The sequence below is a fragment of the Epinephelus lanceolatus genome, chromosome 12 (assembly GCF_041903045.1).
Source record: "Epinephelus lanceolatus isolate andai-2023 chromosome 12, ASM4190304v1, whole genome shotgun sequence".
Classification (NCBI taxonomy): Eukaryota; Metazoa; Chordata; class Actinopteri; order Perciformes; family Serranidae; genus Epinephelus; species Epinephelus lanceolatus.
In genome coordinates this window covers 32,051,474-32,076,146 of record NC_135745.1, presented here as the reverse complement: position 1 = coordinate 32,076,146, position 24,673 = coordinate 32,051,474, and the positions used below count along the sequence as shown (strand labels likewise).

The 24,673-nt window shown below is 40.6% G+C and overlaps 1 protein-coding gene across 1 annotated transcript; it reads left to right on the top strand.

The window, feature by feature from the left end:
• Positions 1 to 5,117: 5,117 nt before the first annotated feature.
• On the top strand, positions 5,118 to 17,923 carry fndc7a (fibronectin type III domain containing 7a). The gene is made up of 14 exons (XM_033650030.2): positions 5,118 to 5,243; positions 5,752 to 5,770; positions 7,115 to 7,372; positions 9,029 to 9,289; positions 9,877 to 10,134; positions 10,212 to 10,466; positions 11,236 to 11,490; positions 13,385 to 13,642; positions 13,887 to 14,144; positions 14,376 to 14,630; positions 14,846 to 15,112; positions 15,228 to 15,257; positions 17,206 to 17,242; positions 17,884 to 17,923. The coding sequence occupies exons 1-13, from the start codon at positions 5,187 to 5,189 to the stop codon at positions 17,235 to 17,237; spliced, it is 2,463 nt and encodes an 820-aa protein (XP_033505921.1). The 5' UTR covers positions 5,118 to 5,186; the 3' UTR covers positions 17,238 to 17,242; positions 17,884 to 17,923.
• Positions 17,924 to 24,673: the final 6,750 nt, after the last annotated feature.

The following is a 24,673-nucleotide window of genomic DNA, read 5'->3' as shown; positions in this document are numbered from 1 at the left end:
AACTCTAGACACTGTGCAGACTTATTACAAATGATCAGCAGCACTAGTTATGGAAAACGATGATTCTTTGTGTGAATGTTAAAACTGTGTGCCAAATTCTGGTCTTTGGTTTCATTCCCCCATGACAACACTGGATATTCTCACTCCCAACTCTTCAAATACTGATGCTTGGTCAGTGGCCCTACACTTCTTATGACGCTCTGGGTACTCCTCTAGCGTTCTTTTTGGATGTGTTAAGTTTAGGCTTGTCACATGTATACAGGGTCTTTTCAAAATAAAGTGTTCACAGGAAATGTGGGTTTTTGGCACCAAAGCTACTCGGTTAGGTTTAGGAAAAGATCATGGTTTGAGTTCAAAAGACCCAATTATCAACCCTGACCAACCTCCTCCTCACATGGACTTTCTCGCTTTCAGTCAGTTGCTCTAAGGTTTACTATAAAGTTAGTGAAAGCCAGGTGCACCTCATACAGACACTAAAGGGTGCCTTGTGCATTGGTATCCAAAGGGCGTCAGAATCTGGATAACAACTGGTTGGGAGGAGCAAATGTTTATCCCACATTAAAAAAAACAAACAAAAAAAAAAACATGATTATAAAAGAGAGACCATTACCTACCTCTTTTCCCTTTTTTGCTGTAGGGGGAAGTCCCCACTTAATTTAAAGTGCTGTCTATTTCTTTTCTTTTTTTTCCTCCTGACCAACGACACACAGCTGTGGAGTTGTGGAGGGTTACAGGCCTTACTCGAGGACATGTAAGTGGTGGGTACCCTTTATGATTTAGAATGAAAAATACTGTTGTTGAAGTATTAGAACTAAACCATGTTACAGCTAACTATGTTAAATCTGCTCATTACTTCTTTAAAGTGCCCAGTATAGACATAAACCAGATGGCAGATGTGAAGGACTTGATTAGATTATTGTGGTCATTATATCAAACTAATTATTAAACCATTCATTCTTATACAGAAAGACATTATGTTGTTAGGTGAAGTAACAACAAAAAGTTCTGAACAGTAATCTAGGGGTCTCATTTATAAAACAGTGCATAGGATCCATACTAAAAATGTACTTGCGATAAAAAGCCAAAAATGATGTGCACCAAAAAGTATTTGACAATTTGTAGATCAGGTGTCCACCTCACCATCTGCGTCACCAATTTCCTGTCTCCAAAATGTAAATGTAAGCATGGGTCAAAGATTCTCCCATCAGGTCTGTTTTTTTTAAATCACAACTTTTCCGTGGGAAGTGGCGCATACCTCTTTCAGGCCTTGTTTTGTGCGTGTGCAGTGTTAATAAATGGAGCCATAAATGTGGATTCATTTAAAGGACGAGTTCATGATTTTTCAAGACTGTCTTGAAACAATACTCCCATACTGACTGTACATTGAAAGACCATTTCATAAAGGGAATTTTGTAATAAAAAGACTAAACTTTGTGAGAAAGAAAGATTTGACTAGCCCACATTAACCTTGGAAAACTGTTTAAATGAAATAATCATCTACAGACTTCAAACTTTGACTCTGCTCAAATTACGGCTGCCTTTTTTCAGATCTTGTTCTAATTGATTGGAAATGCTCTTAACTATATATTTAGTACATAGATTGTTTAATGTCCTGTATTTTAACTTTTAGCTATTAAACATTGTTATTACTGACTGTCTTTTTTTTTTTTCCAAAGATTATTTTTTTCTGGCTTTTTGCCTTTAATGTTCAGGATAGAGTGAAATGGGGAGAGAGAGAGAGAGAGAGAGCAGGGGGTGACATGCAGCAAATGTTTGCAAGCCGGAGTTGAGCCTGCGACCGCTGCAGCAAGGCATCGCCATTGTACATGGGGTGCCAGCACTATCCACTGCGCTACCAACGCCCCTACTGACTGTCTTTTTGTATGATTTTATTTGTTAAATTGATTTGCAAATTGATTGTTCATTTGAACTTATTTTAGGTTTGCTTTTTTTTCTTTTTGATGTCTTTGTCTGTGCCCCTCAACTGACTCCCTGAGTCTTAAATAAAGGTTTGAATATATTTTTGTACAAACTGGATTTCATGTCCAATCACTTCCATTGACAATGTACATATGGAAATGCGAGTACTGTTGTGAGAGAGACAAAATGTGAACCTGTCCTTACAGGATACAAAACAATTGGAATCTTAACTTGGAGTTTTATCATTCTTTGTTCGTTGAATCTAAAGGTTTCTAAATGGTCAGTGACACGTAAGAGTTATTTGCATCCTTGACTGTGTATTGAAGCACACTGCACTATTATCTATACACAAACAATTACTCTGGGGATTTGGGGAACTGGACACGGTTACGTTTTGTTCTTTGAACTCTTTCAAAGCAACAATTATCTCATTTGTGTAGAGTTGTATTTGATCGTCTCTTTTCTTTTGGCCTTTAAGCACAAAAGAGTTGATCTGGTCCTCTGGGATCCTCCCTGCCCATCTTCATAACACACACCTGACGCAGATACTTGGCCACCGGGGACAAGACAACATATTATTATACAACCTTTGTCGCTTAAACTGAAACTATCTGCACAGACAGTTCTGTACATGCAGTAACTTTAGAGTATGGTAAAGTTCCCTGTAGTGAATCCCAATGTATGGAGTTACAGTTATCCAAAAAGCACGTTGTGTGTGGTTACATAAGTGAGCTTGTTTCTGCTGGATTGTTTTGTTTGTCAGTATTGCTGAGAAAGTGACATTTGACCTCAGCTGACTCGGACGCAGATTCATTTACTCATCAGAGAAAATAAATACTTTATTGTATACAGTCAAGGGCACCTACGCAGCAAATGTCTTAAATTGTAAATGCTATACTTTTCTGACATCCAACATCCATATCTACACTGACAATAAACAAATATCAAAGAAGCAAGATTAGTGGCTTAGCAAGGTATGTTGAGTCTACGGCCACCCTACAAAGGTGGCCCTCTTTTAACCTGGTAACTTGTGCAGCAAACCTAACATGGTCAGGACCAGTTTATGTTCCGAGTTTCAGCTTGAAATCAGCTGAAAAGCTCCTTCCACAGCTCCTCTGAGAAGTGTTATTCTGTAGTGAATGTAATTGTTTGTGAATGTATTGTTTTATATTATTTGCAAGGCTGTTGCTCTCAGTGTTCTCTTGTCCCTGTGTCCACACTGGCTCTAAAAGAAGCCTTCAATAAAGGCACAGGTAGCGTACACTTCACCATATTATTAATCAGGATGACGTTTTTATGCATATGAAATGTGATATAATTCCTGCAAAGCACTGTAACGTTACCACAGGTTTTATGCTTGATCCTGATTTGCTAAAGTCCATTTAACACTGCAGGTCAAACTTCATTTAAAAGCCCAGTTCCTTTTAGTAGCCTGGTGTAGCTACACATTTTGACGAATAAAGGCCTGTCTCAATTAGAGGCCTGGTCTGGTTACCAGACAGTTCATTTTTATAGAAGTTCTTTGGATGTATAAAACCGTATTGTTGACTACCCACTTGAGCTAACATTAATTGGCTGCTTAGATCGAACATAAACATATAAACGTTTAAACTTTTGCCAATGTGGAGATGCTACACATTTCATTTTACTGAAACCATGAGCACCGGAGAAGACTGTAAGTCATTCAGATTTACCAGCATGACGAAAAAACACGTGGTGACTCCATTCTTCTGAAGCTGTCAAAAAGTCAGAATAGGTGCCAATTCCTTGATTACCCAGTAATTCTTTTTATATTTCTTTAGTCTGTAAGGGTCCACCAATCAAAAGAATCGAAAGTGTTTTTCATGAAAATAAATCCAAGTTATAAAATACTGTTTTAACAGGATGAAGTGATGTTGTGTCGGTATGCCGAGTGCCGTTATCCTCGAGTGCCACGAAACAAATGCCATAACATAACACATAATACGTTATTCGAAGCCTAATTTCAACTTTGCTGAGCAACAGTTTTGTGTAAAAGGAATTAAAGGCCTATCCCATATAGATGCCTGTCCATAATGAGGCCTGTTGAGTTCAGTGATTAAAGCAAATAATAGCCCAGGCTACTAATTGAAGTTTTACAGTATTACAGCTGATAAAACACTGATTAAAAATTGATTTGTATATTAGTGTTTACTGCAGATAATAGCCTATTCAGTCAGTAAAATTTTATTTCACTTAAATTTGACCCAAAGTTTAATTGATTTCCATGTCTCCTTTATTATGGGACAGTACATGCAGCTCTTCAGTTTAATGTTTAAATCTGTTGCATCAAGTTTTAAGTTTCAGAGCTGCAGAAAGTGGAGCTGTTGTGTTGGAAATAAATGGAGCAATAAAATAAATTCAGTATTCCTCTGAGTTCACATGATTAGTAATATAAATGAAAGCAATACTCTCTCGTCTTAACTGAAGCAGAAGTAGGCAGCACACAATCGATCATTTTAAAGTGTTTTATAGGAGGGCCCACAGAGCCTGAAGCAGTAAGCCTCGGTTAACAGAGCAAGTTGATAACTACCTTAGTGGTCCCCATTATCTCTGACTGAGGCTTTAGGGTTTGTTGTGCAAGCTCAGACAAAGACAGCCTAGCTCGCTTTAACGGGCTTCGTGGTGCAGCCCTCAAGTGTGTATAGATTTAAGATCGACAAATGGAGGGCAAAATGACTAATTGCTTAAAAAGAGGTGTATCTGTGACAAGATGTAACGGATGTGGAAACCACGAGAGATCAAATATTGTTTGGATGAAACCTTAATCAGGCCATAAAACTGCCTCCCAGACACAGAACTGGGTCATCACTTATCAAGTTATCTTTTTGTGTAACGTGTAATGATGGATGTTGCTCAACTGGGGTGTTAGGGTAGCTTTCTCGTGGTGCAAACACTTCAGACTACAACACAGAAATTAATTTGTACCATTTTTAAAGACAAGGTTGTAAAAGTAAAAAAGTTTTTAACACAATTGTTTTTTATCGACATCCTCATCGTCTAACAAAGATGAGCTCCTTCCTCTCGCTCTGATCGGCCCCCCAAACACCCCTGTGGGGAGGAGTTACAGCCTCTGGGCTCTTTGGTATTTGCTGAAACAATAAAGGACCTGTCGTTTCATCTGAGAGAGGGAGGGAGGGAGAACACAAAAAAAGAAGTCAAATTTAAGCCTGAGCTGCTTCCCTGAAGTCATTTTGAGAAACAGCATCACACGTCTTGCCTCCAGGCAGCAGGGAAACGCTGACGGCATGGGAACAATACAGTTAAAGATGCTGAAACTTTTGCTTTTATTTACCTTCACCGAGGTAAGAGGTGGTCATTTTCTCACTGTGCACTAATTTTCTCTTAAATGTTTTAACAAAAAGCCACAACAAAGTATGATTTTAACATAATCAGTGTATGTAGTTGATATGTTTTCCTATTTTCAAGACATATCCAGATAAATATTACTGTACAGAGGCAAGACTTTTATGAACACAGGCTCTTTTGAGTGTCACTGCTTTCAACAAGTGCGTGTGGCATGCCCAACCTTAGCTCAATAGACAAATTCATTCCGACCTGAAAGAAATACCAGCGCTGTGACCAGTCCTGAAATCTGTGTTGAGTGAAGGTAATGTGCAGCCTGCTGCCTCTCATGCGCCGAGAACATGATACAGGCATTATATGCTGAGGCATAATTTGCCCCAGGATATAATGTGAAATACCAGCAGCTTGCTACTCTTGGAATTATGTCCTTGTCTTGAAATACTGTATTTCCTGTTGTTTATCATTAGGTTGTTTCATTATTAACCTGCCATGTTTTGTCATTTTCAGATTTGTGCTGCTCAAAATGGTAAATCATCTTCTTTTACATTTGTCTTACTCGATGATCCCAAATTCTTACAATGTACAATATTCCTTAATGTGAAATTACCTTCTAAAAGTCACCCTAAAAGATTTTTATTCTATAAAGAAAGTTTCAAGGAATACTTCATCCCCAAAATAGCTATTTGTATATCAATTGCTAAGCTTGTGTCATGCGTCACAAATTTGTGACACAAGTTTTTTCTCACATGCCTCTACGGGGTGACTGAAGAATCCAAAAACGAAGGCAATTCTTGATGAATTAAAGTCGTAGGGGTCCAAGTTCAACTGCAAAACTAAATCAAAACATCGGTTCACAAAATGTCACACAACTCGTGCAGCATAATCCAGTCATATGCTCAGTACTTCCCAAACAGACAGTGCTTTTCGATGGGGAACTGAACTTAAAGTCAAACCTGTCTATGCTCTCTTCAAAGCCAGACTCCATTGACAGAAACAGTTGAACACGGGAGCTGCTGGTCTAATGCTGCCCCAATCTATTAACTTTGTTGGTGTTATTGTTGACTCTTTTTTTTAAGGGTTAGCTCAGATTCACCAAAGTCACACAATAACACAAACAAACTAGAGGCAGCGGTGGACCAGTAGCATCCGTTTTCAGTTAAGTAAAATTACTGTTTTTGTCAATGCTGTCTGGCTCTGATCTATAAGCATCTATGAATTTCACAAGTTGTGTGAGAGTTTGGCAACGGATGTTTTGATATAGTTTTGCTGTTGTTAAATGCAGACCCCTTCTACTTCAATTCATCAAGGATTTTCACAGTTTGTAGATTCTTCATTCACCATAGTGACATGTGAGAAAAAGAAAGTTTTCTTCATGAATTCCCCATAACAGCGTATGTAATTAACAACACATGATCATTTTGCTAGCACTGTTAGCAGCTGTTAGCATTGTCACCTCAAAGCAAGAGGGTACTCCAGCTTCCTCCCACCATAAAAAGACATGCAGGTTAATTGGTGACTCTAAATTGTCCGTAGGTGTGAATGTGAGTGTGAATGGTTGTCTGTCTCTATGTGACAGCCCTGTGATAGTCCGGAGAGACCTGTCCATGCTGTACCCCGCCTCTCGCCCAGTGTCAGCTGGGATAGGCTCCAGCCCCACCGTGCCCCTCACAGGATAAGCGGTTACAGGAAACCAATGAATGAATGAATGAATGGTCATTCTGGGAGTAAAGTATTCTTTTAAGCCATCTCTTCTGAAACAACCCAAAAAAATGCACATTTTATTAGCATGTGATGATTTTTTAACCTGCAATACGAAAACCTGTAAATCCTTTTGAATGTACCCCATTGTTTTCTTCTCTATCTCCGTCAGACATCACTCTGTCAGTGTTTACAGTCACATCTAAGAGTATGACAGTACAGTGGAGCGGCTACACCGGCGCCAGCTCCTACAAGATCACAGCGACACCCAAGAGCTCTCCGGAGCAGCCCGTCTTTGCTCAGTTCAGTGGAAACTCTGTGATGGGCTCAGTCAACTCCCTGTCACCAAACACAGTGTACACCATGCAGCTCGAAGCCATGGACAATGCTCTCAAAGTCCTCAGCAGTGCAGAGACAGAGGAGACAACAGGTCAGTGTTAACAGCACAGAGAGGGAAAGGAGAAAAATGAGTCCTGGTGGTGATTCAGATTGAGATTCACTGCCCACGAAGACAGACTCATTGTTTATTACATTTCATTTACAGTGGCAGAAGAAGTCCAAAGATTCTTCACTGCCGTAAAAGCAGCAATACTACATGTAACTTGTTGGTGAAGATTCTCAGTCATCCAGGTCATGGTAATCGTAAGTGCTATATCGTAGGCAACTGGACTTGCTTGCATTTCTTGAAGACGTTTCGCCTCTAATTCAAGAAGTTTCTTTAGTGCAAGCTTCTCCCGTGAAGACTCTTGGATGAGAGGCGAAACGTCTTCAAGAAACGCAAGCAAGTCCAGTTGCCTATAATATTGCACTTATGACTACTTGTAACATACTCCACTACATTATTATTGGATTATTAGTGATGCATCAGCAGGGAGCTAAACTGAACTACATTACATACTGTAGGGTAGTTTAGGTTGGTTGACAGGAAACCAATCTGCGATTCTGGTGACCGATTAATCTGCAAAATGCCAACCATCCTCTGATTCCAGCTCATCCGCTGTCAGGATTTGCTGCTTTTTTCTTTTTTATATCATTATAAACTGAATATCTTTGGACTGGTCAGACAAAGCAGACATCTGTGGACATCACATTCAGCTTTGGGGAGCTGTTAAGGACATTTTTCACAATTTTTAGAAGTTTAATTGACCAAACAATCAATTGACAAGGAAAATATGTTCAAAATTTATAAAATCTTTACGTTTAAATACATTTTGTGCCATAAAAAGTACAACATTTCTCTCTTAAATGTAGTGAAGTGAAAGTTAACGAGCTCAAGAAAAGTACAAATACTGAAAGTACCTGGTTACATTCAATCACTGCATTTATATTATATTTCTATATATAAGGAAAACAGAGAAACTGTTTTGACCCTTGGAAACCTACCACAGAGCTGTCTTTTTTAAGGGGGGACACAGGACGTTTATAGGGATATAGCAGATTAACATCACATGCCACATAGAAGTGGTATACATCATCTGAAAGCAGGGAACCTGGAGATTAAACTGAGGTACAGCTCAGTATGGCACGTTAAGTTTTTCTAGTCATAAATCTGTAATAATCATTGTGTTATGGCTAGGTACATATTCAAACTTTGAAAGTCTAGATGTGGTTCTCAACTGGGGATCTGCGGACCTATGGGGGTCCTTAAGGGAGTTCCAGAGTCCTCAGAAAAATGAGGTATCATTTATTTTCACTATTTAATTCATTTTAAAAGTGTGAGCTAAATGTGAGTAACAGTTATACCAGTGACTATTCTGATCATAGGTTGTACTTCATAGGTTTTCTCCTCAACTGTGGTTGACAACTACAGAATTCTGGTCTTAATCATATCTAACAATCAAACTATTTTCAGATGGCGGTCCTTGAGGCAAAATCTTATCAAATGGGTTGGGTTGATACCATTTGTTACAAGGATTAGGTGCAAAATTTTAGCATTTTTGACCATTTGAGAAATTTTAAAGATGGCAAAATGATCCCTCCAATTCCAGATTAAAAAATATAGTCATCATAAATCAACTTACTCTATTGAAAAGCATTTTATTTTGTTATCAATCTCACATTTTTTCCTATCATTGTGATTTTTCAGCTCCTGAGGTGCCCAGCATTGAACAGGCCTACTCCAAAAACAGCGACAGCATCACTGTAGAGTTCACAGAGGTTTCCGGGGCAACCAGCTACATCCTGAGGGCACAGTCGGAGACCGGCGATTTCTTCTCTGAGACCGTGGTGAGCGGCTCGCCAGGCACGGTGGAGCAGCTCCAGCCCTACAGAGACTACAGGCTGAGCGTCATGTCCGTCAACTCTGGGGGGAGGAGCCAGCCCTCGTACCCCATCGAGGCCAGGACAGGTACGGACAAAAAGTCTTCATACAAGAGTCCTAAAAACACTCGCTTGAGCATTTTAAATGTCACTAAAGTGATCAAAGTTGAGCTAACAACACTCACTGGGCACATATTTATGATTTTAACCACTAATAATGGATACAATTGAACAATAATGACCTTTTTCGCCCACTTTCACTTGTCCAGACACTACATTTCAGAAGCAGTTTATTCAAGATGGTAATCAGTGTATGAAAGGTGAAACGCAGCCTTTCTGTTTTTCCTGTAGGACAATAGTTTGTTAGTTCACTCCGCCGGCCATAACGGCGTGTCCTTTCACTGCCCATTGTCACACAGTCTCTACTCTTTGCAGCCAAAGCAGGAGGGTGGAAACTGTATCCATGCCTTTGCACTATACCATTCTCATAATATGAAAAGGGAAACCATGAGAACTGGGTTGTGTCCTTTCCCGAAGGTGTAATGTAACATAATCACAAGGAAATTGTTTCCATCTCACACCTATCACAAAAAAAAGTCAGGACAGTAGATAGAAGAAATCTGCTTGTTTGTCCATGTTGACCTCTCATTACTCTCTACCTGGACTTGTCTGTAGTGGTGGTGGCACCCAAGTTGAACACTGAGTCTCCTAACAACAGCACCATCCTCGTGACTTGGAACCCGGTGAGGAACGCCGTCCTCTACATGCTCTGCATCATCAGGGAGGGCTCCAGCTCCCGCTTCAAACTAAACACCACTGACACCACGGTGACCTTTGACGGCCTTGAAGGAGGGACCACCTACTGTATCAAGGGCACAGCCTGGGACTCTGAGGGTCGGGCTGGGGACGACCTCACTGTCTGCCAGATCACACGTAAGCACGACATGACGTAGAGCCTGAATGTAGCCCAGCAGATCTTGTTACTCATTGCCTTCTGGTTTCACTCACAGGTCCTCCGAGCACAGATGTGACCCATGTCCAGTTGTCTCAGGGACGGTCTCTTTGGGTCACTGTGTACTGGGTGTCAGTGCAAGGAGCTGAGAACTACATCGCCTGGTCCAGTAATGGTCAAAATTGTACCTCAACAGCTAATAGTTTCTGTTATATTACATCTGTGGAGTGTGGCCAGAACAACTCTGTCACTGTCGTAGCCTACAACAAAGCTGGTCCCAGCAGCCCCTCACAGCCAGTAGACTACGTTACATGTGGGTATATCACACACAACCACAATCACAATCACATTTAATATACGCAAATATACTCAAATAACAGTTTGACATATTTGGGAATACACTAATTAGAATTCTTTCTAAAAGTCAGCCACAAAGATCAATACAACTCTCGTGCTTGTAGGCTAAATATGAAGCTACAGGCAGCAGCTGGTTAGCTTAGCTTAGCACAAAGACTGGAAACCGGGGGACACCGCTAGCATGATCCAATGCACAAACAAAACAAACAAATTTTGACTACCACCACCTCTAAAACTCACAGATTAACATGATATATCTTGTTTGTTTAATAGCTACAAAAGTTCCCACTCCCCGCTAAGTTAAGCTAATTATCTCCTTTATTTAGCTTCATATAGAGAGGCAATTTCCCTCCCCTTCCAGTGTCTCCTATGGGACCATTATTTTGGAAAAACTAGGGTAGTCAAGGACAAGAAAACCAGTCTGAATTGTGCCATTAATTACACATGGGGTGTTTGTCAATTTAAAACATAACTTTTCAAGTCACAAAAGTCACAATTTACATATCTTTTATCCAAAATAAGGTCCTATGCTGGTCCACTGGACAAGGAGGGACTTCACCTCTTTATTTGCCTACAAAAATAAGAGTGGTATCAGTGTATGATGAGTGGTATTCTTATGTAATGCTCTGCAGGAAAGTGAATAGTATATTCCCCAAAATGTTGAACTATACCTTTAACAAGTGATGTTAAAGGAGTATGTCTTCATAACTCTCTTTCTCTGACAGATCCATGTCCTCCAGAGAACATCTGGGTGGAGGAGCCCGAAGCAGGCAACTGCTCAGTGGTGTGGGACGAGGTGCCGCTGGTGGAGTACTACATAGCTTTCATAAAGAGGGACGACGGAACTGAGAAGTCATGCAACACCACTGAGACTACATGCCCGTTTTCCTGCATGTGTGGCTACACCTACCTCACCACCGTCTTCCCCTACAACCAGGCCGGCTCCAGCCCTTATGCACATGTCCGCAACTACACCACTAGTAGGACCCTACGCAGCCACACCAATGCATGTTTTTGTTATCAAGTAAAAGGACCATACTAGTGGTTTTTAGCTCATTGACTTACTGGGTGTACCTTCAGTTTTTATTAATAGCAACTTTGACATCAAAAATGTAACGTGTGGCGGCTCAACAAGCAATATTTTAAAATAAGAAACGCCCAAATCCATATTGTCCTTCCTTTTTACACCCTACTTTTCCTCTGTGGTTGATTTTCTAGCATCACATCTCATGACTGCAAAGCATTTTGGCAGCTGACTCTAAAATCTTAGATAACGGAGCTTCCCTGACTTCTCCATCATGGCATTGTTGGAAAATACAGATCTTTGTCACAACAGATATTATAACATGCCATTTCAGGAAAGTGGTGTAATTGATACTATTAAAATGGCTGTGTTCCATTTAGATGTGCCACCTCTCTCACAATACCACTTCCTCGACAATAAGCATACTGGCATGGCTTTCTAGGACACGTGGCACACAGCCCATATTAATATTTACACCTGTGCCTTTCCTAATATGACAAGTCAAAATTTAAAAAGGGTTCCCCGCCCATCTTTATCTTTCAGCAAATCAGGTGCTTCCAAACACATATAGTCAACCTACAACAGGTGACCGGTTCTCATTGGGTAATTGTTTGAACAGGATTTCAGATCTATTAGATGGTGAATCCACAAGTTGAAGATGCCATTGTCGATGCCACACCCAATGCAACAAAATCACACCAGTATCCCGCCTGGTTTCACTCCCAGAGCATCAAAATATGCCGCTTGGGCAGTGCCCCTTAAGTTTAGCATCTGTGTGTGACACACCAGGCTTTCCACCAACTCTAATGTAAACCCATCCACATCATTATCTCTTTTGACACAGAGATTTTGCTACAGGGCTGCTGCTAAGTCCCTTCTCTACCCCTCCTTTACATTTTTACATAGAACCAATGCCACCCGTGTGGCATCGCAGAAGCAACAGAGGCATGATGAACCTGATATGTAACATAACAGCCTCAGCATCCAATGTTACACATAACAGACATGTTGGCAGCGCTTTCTAAACAATAACAATGACATAAGAAGGCAAAAAACAACTGTTTACCATTTCTTATATGGTGTTTGATCTTGTCATCTGCTCGTAGGGTAAGGAGCCACTGCAACTCATTGTCTCCCTAATATTCAGATGTTTTCGGCCGTTGTTCTTCTTCTCTGAGTTAGCTGCTAACTGCTCCTAGCTGCTTTGTCTCCCAGCGATGGGTCATATACATAACATGTCACATCCGTCCCGTCCATGATCCCGTCCTGCTGGCTGTCTTTTTTACACAGACGTTGATTCACACTGTTACTACTTACACTGCCGGCTTAAAGACTTTATCCCTCCAATCAACAATTGCAGCTTTTGGGTACGGCAAGCAGAATAACGGCACAACATTCCCGCCTTGAGCAGGCAGTGTAAAAGGGGTAATAACAGACGGTCACAGCAACAGACTTAGTTTAAAGAGCCTAAAAGTCCACTCAGGGTCGGAGAGGCAGTAGATGGGTCCAACACACACCGGACTTTGACCCAGGAGCGCTGTGTTCAAGCCCAGCAAAAAACAACATCGGTTGCTGTGTTTGTGCCACTTAAAGCCAGGTGTGTTTTGGCGACATCTGCAATCTTATCCTAATAATAACCACATAGTTTTGTTGCCTAAACCTAAGCGCCAACTCCGTCTTACTGCCGACCCCTTTTGCGTGAAGATAAAACGCAAAACGTCTGTTCTGTCATCGTTTTTGGAAACACCAACGAGGTGAAAAACATGTAAAATCAAGAGTATGGTCTTTTGCACAATGCTGATTATCATTCTCATCTGTCTTTGCATTTCTCCTCTCCGTTTCTCCCCCAGTTCCTTGTTGCCCTCAGGACGTTAGCATTACGCTGGTTTCTACAGAGACCCTGGAGATCATGTGGTCATCGGTCAAAGGGGCTGAGCTGTACGAGACAACGGCGGCACAGACTAATGATGTCGTCCACTGTAACGACACAGCGCCAGTGTGTGCGCTGTCAGATTTGACGTGCAACACGGCCTATTCTGTGACCGTCACACCGTGCAGCGAGTTACGAGGATGCAACCGCACCTGCACACCACACACACATGAGACAGGTATTAATGGGGCTGTTTAGAGAGATATCTCACCTCATGAACACATACTTATCAACATACACACAAGAGAGGGAAATTAGAGAGTGTTACCAATCTTTGCATGTAAGTGTTGGCAAGAAAGCAAACATATAAAAATATCTGCAAAAATGTTGAACTAATTCTTAAAAATAATTCCTCACTTTGCTGCATTAGCATACTGTATGTCTTTTTGGTTTGAAACAATCCGTTGTCTGTCGTGCTGCAGCTCCGTGCGCTCCAGATATCCTGAATATGACGCAGACCAACAACTCCACATACAGAGTCCTCTTCAGTACCCCCAACAGCCCCAACACAGATTACACCATCAAAGCCACTGGACGCTATGAAACACACACCTGCCAGTCAAGAAACAACTCCTGTGAGCTCACACAGCTGCCCTGTGGCTCAACCTTTGAGGTCATGGCAGTGGCCATGACAACTGTGGGGAGAAGTCTACCTGGATTCAGTAAAACTTTGGAAACAGGTATGACAGTATGATTAGTTATCACTGGGACTGAAGGTCAAATCGTAAAAATAGGCTAATTAGTCTGCTCGTAGTAAAAATATGAGCTCAGATTTTTAACATATTTATCAATATTACCTCAGATGAATGGATAAGAAAGCATCATCGAAGCTAGCTGTGGCAAAATATTCTCATCATACATCCATTCACTCACTCCAGTATTGATTATTGTTCCATAATTCATTCCCAAAGGACCCTGCTGCCCCATGTCTGTAAATGTGACCCAGGTCACCCAGGCTATGACCAACGTGACCTGGTCACCTGGCAGCGGTGCTCGCTCCTATATCACCACCCTGAAGTCCTCACGGGGACATGCTAAGTGCCACACCCTGGACACCCACTGCCTGATGGGATGCATCACTTGTGGCACCAACTACAGCATCCACCTGGAGGCCATCAGCAGCACAGGACACATGTCAGAGTGCAAATACCGTGGATTCTCATCCAGTGAGGACAAACACAAAGAAGCACACAACCACAAACATAGATATCTGAGCCCACCACTCCAATGAACACATACTGTACTACTTTACATTGTCTAATAGAGCTGAAACAAACAGGTCAATCAATCATAGTTGGTCGACTGAGTAATAATGGCCACCACTATAATCCCTGGCATAAACACCACCACAAACTCAACTTCTTACAACTTATTCTTGCAGGTGCCTGCTGTCCAATGAGAGTCAAGCTCAAACGCATGGCCAACAACAACTCCCTCAGGGTGTACTGGCGCTCTCTGGGCTCTCAGACGCTGAACCACACAGTAGAGCTGTACGGGACGGGAGCTAACTATACCTGCATCTCAGCTGCCGGCAGCAAATACTGTGATATTCTGGAGGAAATGTGTGGGGACGTCTACACAGTGCTGGTGGCACCAGTAGGACAAGATGGGGTCATAGTTAGCTTCTGTCAACGCAGGACATACTCAGGTGAGTCATGAAGAGGATGGAGGGTGTAAATGATTGATATCACACATCTGATATTTGTTCTTATAATCTGTGGCAGCAAAATTCATTCATGTTTTTATTTTTGTGATGTTTTCAGTTCCCTGCCCAGAGAGTAATGCTGGTATGAGTAAGTACCTTCTAAACTTCATATTTTGTTTTGCAGCAGTTTAAGGAATAGTTTTATATTTTGATATTTACATGTAGCTAAGAGTCAGATGAGGAGATTGATACCACTCTAACTGTTTCTTGAAAACTACTAAGTGTGGATCCCAAACATTTGAAGGGACAAACTAGGTAGTGTAAATTTATCAATATTGTTTTTAGTATGTAAAGATATTATGAAATTATAAATTAAATTAAATTAATTAACATAAAGTTAACTGTAGTCATTTTCGTTCTGTCCATTTCTCACATTCATGCGGGGTAATACTCAATAAATATTGCACACAATTCAGTCTTTTGTTTTTAAGTGCATAAATGTTTCCCTGTTCATGGGAAATGGGCTAAAACAAACAAACAAACAAACAAACAAACAAACAAAAAGTCAAACCAGTGTATTTCTGCACCAAAACAAAGCACCATTTCTTTAAAGGGTAACCGTTTTTTTTTTTCAACCTGGGCCCTTTTTTTCCCATGTTTTTGCATCTAAGTGACTAATAAGAATAAAAGTTTATGGAAATCTGTGTGGTATTTGCTCTGTCCAGCAAAACCGCTTCGGCTAGCAGCTCGAAACTGGCTGTAATATTATGACTTGGGGCATTTGTGCATCATCAATATGCGTCCATTAAAAGTGCTTGTTTTTGCCACTGACAGGCTCAGATTATTTTAAGTGTTGACAACATTATGGAAAGGATCCCTACAAAGACAGATCTTTTTGTTCTCACTCAAAGTCCTGAGAAACAAAATAAAACTCAACAAAAAAAGTCTTGTTTCTTCTGTTCCAACAACTACCAACTCTGGTTTGGTTTGAAATTTGGTTGAAATAAACCCTTAGTTCGCCCAGTTAGATGTAAAAAAAAAAAAAAAAAAAAAAAAAAAAAATATATATATATATATATATATATATATATGCTGCCTCTATATACACACTGAAATTACTGTTTAATTAATTGGAGTCTGGCGGCCTTGGCCATGGATACTTGGATGGATACTTTAACAAAGAGGTCTATCTCTGTAGGGATCCTTTCCATAATGTTGTCAGACACTTACAACAATCTGAACCTGTCAGTAGCAAAAACAAGCTTCTTTTGGGGGACCAAACTGACTGAGCAGAAATGCCCTCAGTAGTTACATTGCGGCCTGTTTCAAGCTGCCATCCACAGCCCTGTCACTCAGATCTGGACTACTTTCTAAAACTATTGTCTCCAATAGTCACTTACACACAAAAACATTGTAAAATAGTGTCCAGGTTGAAAAATATAAAGTGTTACCCATTAAGTGACCTCGCTGAGAGAAAATTACATCATTTAAGAGTTTGAGGAAGACAGTTTCAGATGCTGGTGAGTTTTGATTATCTTTCAGAACCATTTTTTGGTTCATTTTTCTTTCAAAACCTTCTCTGTCAAGCACATATCCACCCTGTCACTCAAAAAACATGAAGAAAAACACTTTTTAAACAAATTTTCTAAATGTCTTTGTATTAAAGATGATTTTTTTTCCAGTTAGCTGCATGCTAAGTCTGCTAAATGTCTAAGCTTTGACCACAGAGAGAACTTCTGTCACAATTATCTGGATATAAGGCGTAAAGAATAGCGCCTGAGCTGGCAAAATATGTTTACCTGCAGGTCTAAAATATCATTCCTGCCATAAAATACCAAATTTTGCATTAGTGATGACAAAAAAAGTGCAGTCTGAACAGTTTCCATGGAACGACCCTCCCCCTATTCCCATTCTTTATGCTAAGCTAAGATTATCAACTGCTAGCTGTAGTTTCAGGAGTGGTATTGATCATCTCATCTAACTGTCGGCAAAAAAAGTGAATAATTGTATTTATCAAAAGTGCTCTTTTAAACTGTTATCAAGTTACAAACTGAAAACTGCCCCTGCACTGAAATCTTATCTCTCTCCTCCTTCAGTGATCTCCCGCGGAAGACGAAGTGTGGATTAATTACGGTAAGTTTATTGTTATTGTAAGTTTACTGTTACTGTAACCTGGAGTTACGTAACAACCTGAGACAACCAGCTACGTGCTTTCCCGTGAACATACAGTCCTGTGATGATAAAAGAAATTGATAAAAGCTGCTTTCACACGACGCATTCATTGTGCTGCTTCACCGCTTGAAGGGTATCTTGTGACAGCATCACAGGCATCCATAGACTGACTGAGCCTATGCTGCGCTAGTATAACAATAGATGTGAATGTTTGAGTAGAAGATATAGTGTGTAGACAAGCACAGGTGAGGCTGATCTCTATCTGTCTCTACCCCTGGGACGTCTCAGATATGTATATGTCCATGAAACATGGGAAAAAGAACGAGGGGAACGTGACTCAGGTAAATGAAGATGGAGAGCTGCTGCAGGAACGTGACACAAACATCTTATTGTGTCTGTGCTGACAGATAAGATGATGGATATGTAATAGCCTGTGACTCAGTATGACAAGGCTGTATTCTGCTTTTTGCCTATAAAGTTTCCCAAAACAGCCACTTGTTGAGCGTGATGAATCAGTACTGAAGCTATGATGAGACATAACCGGTTTTCCCACCAAGTCCAGGTTGATAATTTCTCTCTCTCTCATCTTTCTTGTCTTACAGTGAACACTTCCTCCCATTGCCACCAACCCCCCCCCCCCCCCCCCCCCAACATGAACAGAAGACTGCGTTTACACCAAGGGCAACTCTAAATATCCAATATACCCAGATGAAATATCACTCTTGTTAAGAAATGTAGGAAATGTTTTGTTATTACTGCTGTTTGCAAGAAAAGCCACTGAATTACTGAATTAAAACCATAAAATTTATAAAAGAGGACTTTTACATAAATAACAATGGGCATTTATCTAATGTTTGAGTGTTCTCCATGTTGTTAAAGTAGGCTGCATGTTATTTTGCTCTCTGCTCTGCAGCTCCTCATCTTTAACCAATTGCCCTTTGATAATAATGATGTAACCTCAATGTGTAATGACGTCAAGGAAAAATGAAAAAGACGCAGAAATAGAAACTTTGCAATGAACGTCCCACAGAAATGTGTCACGGCAAATAGTCATTCTCTACTCGCACCATGTAGTGTGACTTAAATCTGTTTCACAAACTCAGTGTCTGTTTACTTCCTGTCAACTCGCCTCCGACATTAGTGATCAAAGTGCTCGCTCATCCTTAAGTTAGTTACTTAACTTTTCGCAGTTAACTTTGTTTGTTAGCATATTGTTTATAGTATACTGTTTGTTTTTGTATATAATGAGTTTGATCATTATGATGACAAGGCTAGCCAGTCAGTTAGCCTAGCTAGCTACTAAAATGAAGAAAAGCACTGTTGTGTGAGTGTAAAAGAGCTTAACAGTAGATAAGCTTAAAAAAATTACGCTGACTTTGGAGCTGCAATGACTGACTAACATAGAATAAAAAATAGAATATATCTTTATTGTCCACCATGAGTGGAAATTTGTCTTCGGATCATCGAAACACAAAAGACAATATTGTAAAAAGCAGACAAAAAGTCAATACAAAACGCTTAGACATATTAAATCCGCTCATTGTCTGTCTGTGGTTTAAAACTCATCAGTCACATTACTGAGTTAAGGATACTGATGGCACTTGTGATGAAGGACTTCTTAAATATATTTTTGGTTGCCAGAGGGGCTCTATAGCGCCCCCTGGAGCTCCAGAGCTCAAACTGGCTGAAGAGAAGGTGGGAGCTATGTGCCAAGATACTCCTTGCTTTCTTCCTCGTCCTTTCTGTAAAGAGTGGGGTGGAGGGCTTTTGTGGCTTGCCAACTATTTTACTTGCTATTGTCACAATCTTAGACAGTTTATTCTTGGATATGCAGTTAAGGTGACCGTACCAGACAGGAAGGTGAAACATTAAAACGCTCTCAACCATAATTTGGTACACTAACTCTAAAATCTGCTTGCTAACACAAAGGCCACTGAGTTTCCTAAGAAGATAAAATCACTGTGAGCATTTTTTAATATGAAAATATACTCAGTATTTCAAGAGAAGCTCACATGGGAGTCCAGAACCGAACCAAGGTATTTAAAAATTTCCACAGTTTCAACACGTTGGCCATCGAGTGAAACTGGCTCTGTCTTCAGATCTTGTTTCATTAGCTGACGGTTATCCTCTAAGACACTGAGGTGATAGCTAATGCTAGGTCGCTATGGCATGGCTATGGCATTTTTTTTTTGGCTTGAAAGAACTGCCAAAAATATTACACTGACTGACGTATATTGTCTTGTGGAAGCAAGCAGTAAAGCTCTATAAAGCTGACCATCCTCCTCATAAACTTGCTCTGACTTTTCTTCATTTTAGAAGCCAGCTAGGTTAGCTGAATGACACATAACACTATATACAAATCGAATGGTAAATACAACCAACAATATGTACAAAGCTAAAGTGAAAGTGAAGTTGCGTTACTAACTTAAGGATGAAAAAGCACTTTGATCACTAAGGTTGGAAGCAAAGGTAATAACACTATCGTAGAGTTACATTACATTGTGCAAGTGCAGAATTCAAAGACAACACAAATTTAAGATAAGATCTTAGGACTTCTCCAAGTAGAAGACCTCCATACGGCGGCCTATGACATGACTCTGGGTTGCAGAACCGGTTTCTGACCCAGAAAAAGGTCACAGTTAAAAGTGGGGCAGCAGGTATCCATCCCGTTCGCCTGGGGTCATGCATGTCAAGTCCTGTGGATGATACGTCTGATCGGATTGCTGGAGATAGATTCAGTGTTACCTCTGCTCTCATTGGATTTGTTTTCTCTCCGATGACTGACGACAACAATAAAGCACATCGTTTTTGCATTACCACATTGTCTGCTGTCAATCATCTTGAGTGGGCGCTCTTTATTAAGTAACATGTTTTGTTCAGTTGTGTGGGGTCAGATACGTGAGCTAAATTCAGTGCTCCAAAATTATCCAGAAACGAATCCATCAGAGAAACTCCCTGAAGTAGGTCTTACTCATTCAGGACACCTGTTATGGAATAGCACTTTCACTGAAGTTGTATAACTGACACAATACATTCGCCATTATACATCCTAGGGGTGGATCATCAGTTGCACACTATTATAAATGAAGTGAGTATCTTCCTAAGGCTGTCATAATACACCAGTACAATGACCATGATATGAGTGAAATATTAATATCATAATACACATATGATAATATCCTATAAATACTTCAGTGCCTCTTAGATCATTTCTGGTTCTTTCAGTTGTCGTTTTGTCCCCCTCCCCTAAAACTGTCTGGTTGCCTTTCACTATCCATATAGTGTAACTGTTCTTTGTGTACGATTTTGTTCAGAATTTGCACCCTTAACATTTGTCTTCAGAAGTAAAGTTATGTAACCTGGTTATGTAATCACTCAATCACTATGAAATAAAATGAAATGAAATTTAGTGTGCTAAAGTTTTTCTATCAATGTTGCTACATCAAATCCAAACGGCTTTATTAGCATGAGTATATTTAAATACAGTATTCACAAAGCAAGGTATGAAAACTGACATCATCTTATAGCAATGGTTTTCAAACTTTTTGTGCCCAAGACACACCAAAGGGCAAGCCAAAATCTTGAGGCACATCTGTATTTATATCTGTGCACAACAGCATCTATAATTTGTGTATAACTCTTATCATGACATAAGACAATAAAAATAAGAAAAAATAAGACAGATAGTTTTTGTGATACTGTCTACTGACAGTTTTTTTTTCTTTTCTCTTTAGGTGGTAGGTTGTCTTTGCCCTTGCTCCGTTTGCTCCGTACAATAAAGAAATCCATTGTCCCACTCACGGCTTTCTCCTTTCAATAATCATCCCTCACTGGCTGCCGATCAGGGCTTTTTGTGTCACACACTTATGACACACTTATAAATCCCACACTACATTACGCGCATGTGCGCACAACATACTGATACATCCATCCATCCATTTTTGTAAGCGCTTATCCTCTTGAGGGCCGTGGGGCGGGCTGGAGCCTATCCCAGCTGACGTTGGGTGAGAGGCAGGGTACACCCTGGACAGGTCATCAGACTATCACAGGGCTGACACATAGAGACAGACAAGCATTCACACTCACATTCACACCTACCGGACAATTTAGAGTCACTGATTAACCTGCATGTCTTCCTCCCATAGTGGACAATGCACACCATTTGAGAAACACTACCTTGTAGTATATCCCTTAGTACCAGCCCGAACCGGCTACATGGGCTCGTCCCCCTGCACCCCGGCCCACCACCCGCAGAGGGATCCAGAAGGGATCAGTGCTATGTGGATCGGGCAGCAGACCAAGCCTGGGGCCTTGGCGGTCCCATCCTCGGCTACGGAAGTTGGCTCTTGGGACATGGAATGTCACCTCTCCGGCAGAGAAGGAGCCGGGGCTTGTGGAAGAGGTTGAGTGCTACCGGCTAGATATAGTCGGCCTAACCTCGACACATAGTTCCAGCTCTTGAACCCAAGTCCTTGAGAGGGGTTGGACTCTCTCCTTTGCTGGAGTGGCTCCGGGTGAGAGGCGGAGGGCCGGGGTGGGCTTTCTGATAGCCCCCAGACTCTCTGCCTATACGTTGGGGCTCACCCCAGTAGACAAAAGGGTTGCTTCCCTGCGCCTTCGGGTCGGGGAATGGGTCCTGACTGTTGTCTGCGCTTATGCGCCGAACAACAGTTCAGAGTAGCTGCCCTTTTTGGAGTCCCTGGGACGGGTGCTGGACAGTGCCCCGACCGGGGACTCCATTGTTCTGCTGGGGGACTTCAATTTATATTTGCACATTATTATGTAGCGGATACATTAAAACTTAACGTTTCAACAATGCTGTGGCTCATGTGTGGTTAGGGTTACGCACAAAAACCACTTGATTACGTTTGGAAGAAGATCATGTTTTGGCTTAAAATATCAAGCTTTGGGAGCACAATCCCAGCTGCATAAGAAGCAACTTTTCAGTAAAAAAAACAACAGCTTTTCGTGCCACTATCCCAGCAGGAATTGGGCGAATATCTTTGTAAAAAACAGCCTCTTCTTATAGCACTATCCTGCAGGGAAAACAGCAATGGGCTGCTACAAAACATTGACGTTTGGTGCCTAAAAAGCCATTGGAAATGCAGCAGTGACTCGCTAAATCACAACCAGATTTTTGTTTGTTGTTTTTGAACAGTGGTCTGCAACTTGGCAGGTGTCCTAGGTGACACCCCATCCACCATCCCCTCCATCTCTAGACAAAGTATACTCATACTACGTTGATTTCGAAACATTAATACAATACATTTAAAATGTACAAATGTAGTGTATACGTGGTTTGCATTAATGTACAATGCCAACATTTTCTTAAAGCAACTGGGCTGAGTTGGTTATATAATGAAAATTTACCTCTATCATGGGTTTCATCCCAGTTAAGAAAACAGAAGAGAGTATGTACACTCTGTATATTTCCCACCCAGACAAACACAGTGGCAAGAAATCCCAGAGGTGGATTTTCACAAACAATTTCTTGGCTGAATTCACAAAACGTGTACGTATTTAAGAACGTTTCATTCCCCCATGTGACAGACAAAAGCTTATTAACACTCAGGTGTATATATTTCACCGTCATCATTTGCATGCTCACCAGGGAACGTATAGCAGATAGAGCTCAGAGAGGAAACAGAGGGGTGGACCTATTGTCACCAGCTGTCTTTGTCACACACTGCAACATGCATGAAGCTATCACATTCATTTACGTAACACCCTCAGCAGGATACAATGGGCTTAAAACTGGGATACAGTACATATAATGAACAGGAAATCCCTGTAGCCTTTAGCTGGTAATAAAGGTATGAGTCCAGTATGGTTTGTACAGTAGTTTCAATACCCTGGGTCACAAAATTATCTTTGTTCACTATCTCTTACAAAGCAATCAAACAATTTAACATCAGAAATGAAATTAAGACTTTAGCATAAACTTTTAGAGTTTTTCAGAAATCACATACATCCATATATTGTATGATGAATAGTTTAGCAGAGGGGGATCCAGCAGAATACAACCAAAGAGAGATTCAGATGGAAGCAGCAACTCAAAGACAAAATAAAGCATAACAGCATAAATTCCCGTCTGTGGTTTATATTTCAGCTTCCTTAGATTAATACTCTGTTCTTCATAATACACTGAAATTTCAGCTCTGCAGCAGTGAGGACATTGTGCTCTTAGTACTATTCTCCAACAAAGATTGTAAGCCAGGATTATAAGGAAATTAAAAATCATCTAGAGAGACACCTAATAGGTCCTCTTACTATGACCTTCAGGTAACAGTCAAAAAAAATGTGTCTCCTTGCAACAAACTATTTTAAAATGTTGTTTAATGGACATTTATTTGAAATTACATCATCGCACATGATTAATGAACATTGTAATTGTCAGGTCTTCCTGGAGTGAGACATATTTTCCACAAAAGGTTTATATTACATGTAGTCGAGAAGTGAGGTTTTCACGGGGGATTTTTACAGCTAATAGGTGAAACTGGAGCTTCATCACTAGACTGAATTGTTATACCTGAAAATTAGACACACTCTCATGTGCCTGCTGGCATTTATGTGTCCAGTCAGTCAAGTAGCCAAACAAAAAGAAGATGGCATTGTACATTTCTGCAAACCATATCAACATTTCTATAATGACATAGCACATGAGCTGACTTTGTCATCAGGAGGTAGAGGAGATAGGGGGTGGCATGACACTTAGGCAAGACGCCTGCCAAGCTGCAGACCTCTGTTTGAGACCAAAAAAAAAAAAAAAATTGTTTTTTTAGTGACCTGTGTTTCCAGCGGCTTTTTAGTCACCAAACATGGGTGTGTTTCCAGTGGGGATAGTGTGACAATAAGCAATTGGTTTTACCGAGACAATGCTGCATTTCCAGCAGGGATTGTGGCACCAAATCTGGGAACTTTAAGCCAAAACATTACCTTCTCCTCACCATAACCAAGTGTTTTTGTGTCTAAACCTAACCACATGTTAACTACAGCCTTGCTGCAACCTGAGGAAGTTTACGTTTTAACTTATTTGCTACTTTATAATGTACAAATGTAACATATCCATGGTTTACAGAAACTTACATTGCTCACATTTAGTCTGCCAACTGGGTTGGTACAGTATCACCTGATGTCTCCTATATCTATTTCATTTCTATCTTTCCTTCTTCTTCCTGTAGAGCACTTTGTAACTTCTGTTTTGGAAAGTGCTTTAGGAGATTGAGATACTTACTGGTGATCTTACTTGGGATTTAATAAGTCTGTGATTATTTTAAAAGCTGATTTTTTTGTGCAGTTACTGAAAAAGACATTTCTTAATTTCAGTAAGGCATACCAAAAATGAACAATATAACAACCACAGGATTATTTTTTAACATGGCCTTAGTCCTG